General features: G+C 42.4%; 1 protein-coding gene across 1 annotated transcript; it reads left to right on the forward strand.

Moving 5' to 3' along the window:
• The first annotated feature begins 463 nt into the window (after positions 1-463).
• Positions 464-4,176, forward strand: yrdc (yrdC N(6)-threonylcarbamoyltransferase domain containing). Its single transcript, XM_014167218.3, has 6 exons — positions 464-700; positions 1,785-1,980; positions 2,249-2,363; positions 2,569-2,688; positions 2,861-2,991; positions 3,191-4,176. Exons 1-6 carry the CDS (start codon positions 526-528, stop codon positions 3,258-3,260), a joined length of 807 nt encoding a protein of 268 aa, XP_014022693.1. The 5' UTR covers positions 464-525; the 3' UTR covers positions 3,261-4,176.
• The last annotated feature ends 1,464 nt before the right edge of the window (positions 4,177-5,640 follow it).

Here is a 5,640-nt window from a genome sequence, read left to right on the forward strand (position 1 = left end):
AAGAATAAATTAAAGTCCCATTGCCAACCTGTGTGTTTAAAGAGTCTGTCTCATCATTTTGGGGAGCTGGAGCCCTCACCATATTATCTACAATGGAAATTACATTACAATTAAACAGATATATGGTTATTTGTGTAGTAAACTGTTACCTGGAACCGACGTAATTTTTGTTTCTCTTGAAAACCCCTGGCCTGTACACTTCTCTGTTACACGTGATATAGTTGTACTAATTAGTAATTGATTGGAGGCATTGTTCAAGTTGAATAACTGAAGTTATCCTTGTTCATTTGATGTAATGGGCATGTACTATTTTGTTATTAGTTTGGATGAATATCACCCACTTGTTATACAAATTACAAATAACATTTTGACCTTGTTTATACTAATTTAACTGGAATTTTATAAACGTTTAACGCTGTGTGCTTTCACTTTAAGGAAATGCGTGTCATTGTTTTGAGGGCGTTACCCGGAAGACGGTCAACGTTATTTCATCAGCCGACACAGCATGTAGCACCAACACTTTCTATGAATCCCTTTAAGTTTAGTTCTTACTTCATGATATTAAGACGCGTTTATAAGTCAGCCTTAGCGACCCGAGACGGAAGAGCTAGGTACAAAGAACTGATGACTAAAATGCTGCGCTTGTCACCGCAGTCCGTCATGAATGGACCATCTGCCCAGTGTGAGGAAAGACTGCAAGGTAGGTTCAATATGTCACCATTCAAACTCAAACGCCAAGGTTCTACAGTGAAAATATTGTAAGTTGAATAGAGGTCATGATTGTCCATATGAGAAGCTAACTATCTTATTCTCATGGATTCATCTAAGTGCACGTGTTACACCGTACCTACACCGGTGTTGTGCCGAAAAGCTCCCCCCTGACAGAATTGTACGCCCCCCCCCCCTTTCGCTTGAACGCGCACGCACTCCATTCTTCATTGCTGCGACTTGCTTGTTGAGATTTCTGATCACGTTAGGCTGCGTTTAATTTGTCGGTTTGATCGCGGGGGAGGCACTAGTAATGTCTGCAGTTTTCGGTTGGCTATTTGTTTCAAGTGTATTAGTCTATAAATACATCTCTGCCAAAGTTCGTCATCTCTCCCATGTCTTATTCATCTTGTAGTTGTTCAGAAATGTTTATTGCTTGCCTACATTTTACTCCCTCTGTTTAATATAGCACGCATACATGAATTATTAATTCCGGTTGCCTATCCTAATGTGAAGTTTGTTTTATAGAAAGTATTTGACTCTAGCCCCCAAATTAAGGCAATTATAAGGGGGCAAGGCAAGGCCCTCTTCTAATTTTGAGTAATTTAATAACATGTATGTTTAAATTCATTTTGCAACACGCGAGCAGTGTGATGAGCATGTTAGGGCTCCCGAGTGGCACAGCGGTCTAAGTCACTGCATCTCAGTGCAAGACTCATCACTACAGTCCTTGGTTGGAATCCAGGCTGAATCACATCCGGCCGTGATTGGGAGTCCCATAGGGTGGCGCACAATTGGCCCAGCGTTGTCCGGGTTTGGCTGGGGTAGGCCGTCATTGTAAATAAGAATTTGTTCTTAACTGACTTGCCTGGTTAAATAAAGGTTACATTTAAATTTTTGATGTATTCTGCAATAAATAAATCTTAAACTTTTTGTCAAATGCTTTGCATTAGCCACGTTCTGTTGTGGGGGAGGTTGTCGAATGTCTACTCGTGATGACATGAGATCATACATCAATCTATGTAAGCTGTTTGCATAAGACCATTCATTCCTAATGGTTTGCTTTTGAAGTGTAGATGGTGCTGAAATCCTGAATTCAACAGTGAAGGCTTTAAAGGATGGGCAAGTTGTTGCTGTGCCAACAGACACAATATATGGCCTGGCTTGCTTGGCTCAGAATTCCAATGCCATCAAAAAGGTGTATGACATCAAAGGACGTAATGGTCAGAAACCACTGGCCATTTGTGTTGGAGAAATCAAAGACATTTACAAGTAAGTGTGCCTTGATGGTGTTCATATCATTGTCCTTGTGGCTCAATGTCTTGCAACATGCCTGACTCACACTATAGAGCCAAGCTGAGCTGGACTGGCCTTGTTACGCATCCACCGTAGTTGATTAAAATCTACCTTGCTGGAAAGGACAAAATTAAAATATCGGTGCCAGCACAGAAAGGTTTGGGTCGGCCCTATAATGTGACAAAGGCAATATTGCAACCTAGCCTAAATGTTCTATTTTTGACCTTTTTCCTTGTGGTGGCAGGTACTGTAAGGTGTCAGTCAAGGAAGAGCTGATAGGGGAACTGTTGCCTGGCCCTGTCACTCTAGTTCTGGAACGAGCTGAAGTACTCAACACTGACCTCAATCCCTTCACTCCGGTAAGACTTCCATAGACACGGACCATTACACAGACACGGACAATTCACTGCCCCTAAAAGATGACAAAATATACTAGAATTCATAAACCACTCAATTTGAAAATGTGTGTTGCTTTTCTGCATGCTAGATTTTGGTCTGGCACTTCATAAGTTAATTTATTGCATGTATTGGGCTGTTGATGATCTGTTTACCTGTTCCTTCCAGTTAGTAGGAGTGCGCATCCCGGACCATGCCTTCATGAGACGCCTCTGCCAGATGTGCGGGGAACCTCTTGCCCTCACCAGCGCCAACATCAGCTCACACTCCAGCACTGTGGCTGTACATGTATGTAGAGAGAACCCACCGTGTGTGTGTGTGAACTGTTTTTAGAACATGAACTGGAGGGGAGGTGGGACTGCATCATCTACAACCAACCAAGGTTTATCACTGCATCATTTTTCCACTGGTGCTTAAAAGGACTTTGGCAAAAGTAGTTATACAGGGATTTTCTCCACAGGAGTTCCAGGATCTGTGGCCCCGGTTAGCAGTGGTGGTGGATGGCGGACCAATAGGAGACAAGAGTCGGTTGGGGTCAACAGTGGTCGACCTATCGGTGCTCGGCAAATACCGCATCATCAGACCTGGCTGGTGAGTAGTGATACTGGCCTGCTCAGCAGATTATAGGCCACTGCCTAATACATTTCAATCAAGTTATGTTCAGGTAATTCTGTGTTGTTAATTTATCAAAGTTAAAAGTACATGAGCACATTTGGTGAGTGGGAGTTTAAACATGCAGTATAGTGAAAATGACCTGTGGAAGTGATAACCCCCTGCTCTTTTCTTTCAGTGCCTTCTCTTCCACAGTTGAGGTGCTGGAGCACAAATATGGACTGTCAGAAGACACACGGGATCAGTGAGGTTTGCCCGCTCCAAATTCATACCACATGCTGAAATGTACAACCAGCAAGAACCTGTGCTTACCATGGCCAAATACAACTATGAATGATGGCAATGCCTGCAACGCTGAGGCGAGTGACGAAATCGAGCTCGCTCATCTTTCTAAAGGAAGGACTGTCCTTTTGCACATTGCAGGCTATTGTGGAAAGCTCTGGGTTTCACTTAAGGGATTTGTTTTGTCATTCTGGGTTATTAGTTGTCCAAGCATTCTTGTTTCTATGGGAAAACCCAGGGAACTGAACTCGGTCTTTGCTTTACAAATTGACTTTATTGTGTGGAAACTAGGTTGTTTTATTCAAGCATGCTTACACCCAACAGAAGACCCCACTCTTGCCTCCTCTCTACTGGGTCAAAATGGCAGACTTGGCACAGAGTAACAGTTGGAGTTCTACCCTGTTACTGTCATTTTGAGCTATGGCTAGGTTAAGCAAAGCTTCTATTTTATTGAGATATTTCAAGTGTCTATTTCATGCATTTCTAAATCAAGTCTGTGTTTTATGAACTGATTCTGGAGTTTCAGGGATGTGAACATTGTTTAAATGCATTTTATTTTCATAGAGAATTTACTTAACATGGTTTGGAACCAATTTCAGACTAAGGCTGCATTTACAACTTACAGCCCAATTTTTTATATTCTTTTCACAAATTGGTCTTTTGACCAATCAGATCAGCTGTGAAAAGATCTGATGTGATTGGGCAGACCAATTGGTGGTTAAAAACAATATTAGAGTTGGGCTGCTTGTGTAAACGCAGCCTGTTAGCCGTGATCTAGTGTATTATTGCTTGACGGTTATGAGTACTTGATTAATGGTTTGTTTAATGGACCAATGAGAGCATGTTGTTGAGAATAAATAGCATGCATTATGCTGATCCTGATGGCTTGTTGGATTTCTCTCCTCGCCTGTAGTACTGGGTTAATGTCAGTGTGGTGGATGAACTACTGCAGAAGCTCCCGTCAACAGAACACTCTCAATTGCTTTTTTTTTTTGTGTCTTCTCACATGTTGGGAATGTAAATGGTCAGTATTCAGCAATGCATATACATTAAGGAGGTAGCCTAGAGGTTAAGAGCGTTGGGCCAGTAACCCGAGAGGTCGCTGTTTTGAAAACCCTGAGCCGGCAAGGTGGAAAAATCAGCTGTTCTGCCCTTGAGCAAGGCAGTTCCCAAAATCTACTGCTCCCCGGGCGCCGTTGATGTCGAAGGCAGCCCCCCGGTACACCTCTGCTTCAGAGGGGTTGGGTTAAATGTGGAAGACAAAATTTGGTTGAATGCATTATGTTGTGCAACTGAGTAGGTTTTCCCTTCCCCTACTAGTTTCTGCTAGTTAGTGAATGACGAACAGTGGCTGTGTGGACTGCCAAGCTGGATCAGATGACTCGTTAATGCGCAATGGCTCACACAACACTGCAGCTGTAAGTTGTTTTTTTTGCCTCATAGAATGGATAGTCTTTGTTTTAAAGATAAGTCAGAGGGCACATCCTTTTATTCCTAAAATGTCTGTTTTCATTTTAGTGATGGACAGCAAGATTTCAGTAAGCCTAGGTACAAATTGGTCATACACACTTCATTTATCATTCATGTTCCAGTACCCAGCCAGACCTGACTATACATTTACATTGCCTGCATATAAGAGTGACCGTTTATTTCTATAAAATGTCAAAATATTTTAAAGGACGATGTCCCAACTGTGATGTTGAATGAATCTGAAAAACTTGTTTTGAACAGATTGGTAATTGTGCTCGACTTAAATTATGAAATTGTTGAATGTAGTTTCTCTGGTGGTGGTTGTTTTCTGTCTTCAGATAAACGTAAACTGCTGTGGACATGGCGTTTCCTCTTGGCTGAATTGGTCTGGCTGCAATCACACGCTCCGATACCCCAAAATCTCTGTGGAACCACTTAGACTCTCCCTAGTGCACTGACATTAAACAATTTGGTGGTCAAACATGCCGTTTTCCCTTACACTTATGTTTATATCAGTACCTAAGTTGCTTTAGGTACCGATCTAGGATCAGCTCCCCCAATCTAAACCTTAGCCATTAGTGGGGGAAATGTGGAACTGACCCAAGATCAGTGTCTAGGGGGCAGCTTCACCCTACATCTTTGAGCTCCACATCCTTGTTCAGCCACACAGGAAATACCCCTTTACTTGGCACCGAGCACACTTGATTTGAGTGAAGAGAAAAGACTACTTAATGGAGAGGAAAAAATAATCGTCCAGCTCCACTAGCTCTCTCTCTCACTCACTCACTCACTCACTCACACTCTCACTTTCCAACAAAGAGATGGCCTGGGGATGAAAGTCAAATCCTAGAAATGGCACCCGGTCTATTTTATTGG

This window comes from Salmo salar, chromosome 02 (genome assembly GCF_965601325.2).
Source record: "Salmo salar chromosome 02, fSalSal1, whole genome shotgun sequence".
NCBI lineage: Eukaryota > Metazoa > Chordata > Actinopteri > Salmoniformes > Salmonidae > Salmo > Salmo salar.

Bases quoted from the DNA above. Each gene is read 5' to 3' on its own strand.
- yrdc (XM_014167218.3), top strand. From the start codon at position 526: ATGAATCCCTTTAAGTTTAGTTCTTACTTCATGATATTAAGACGCGTT. The intron at 1,981-2,248 runs GTAAGTGTGCCT...TTGTGGTGGCAG, and splicing joins GAAATCAAAGACATTTACAA to GTACTGTAAGGTGTCAGTCA. The intron at 2,364-2,568 runs GTAAGACTTCCA...TGTTCCTTCCAG, and splicing joins ACCTCAATCCCTTCACTCCG to TTAGTAGGAGTGCGCATCCC.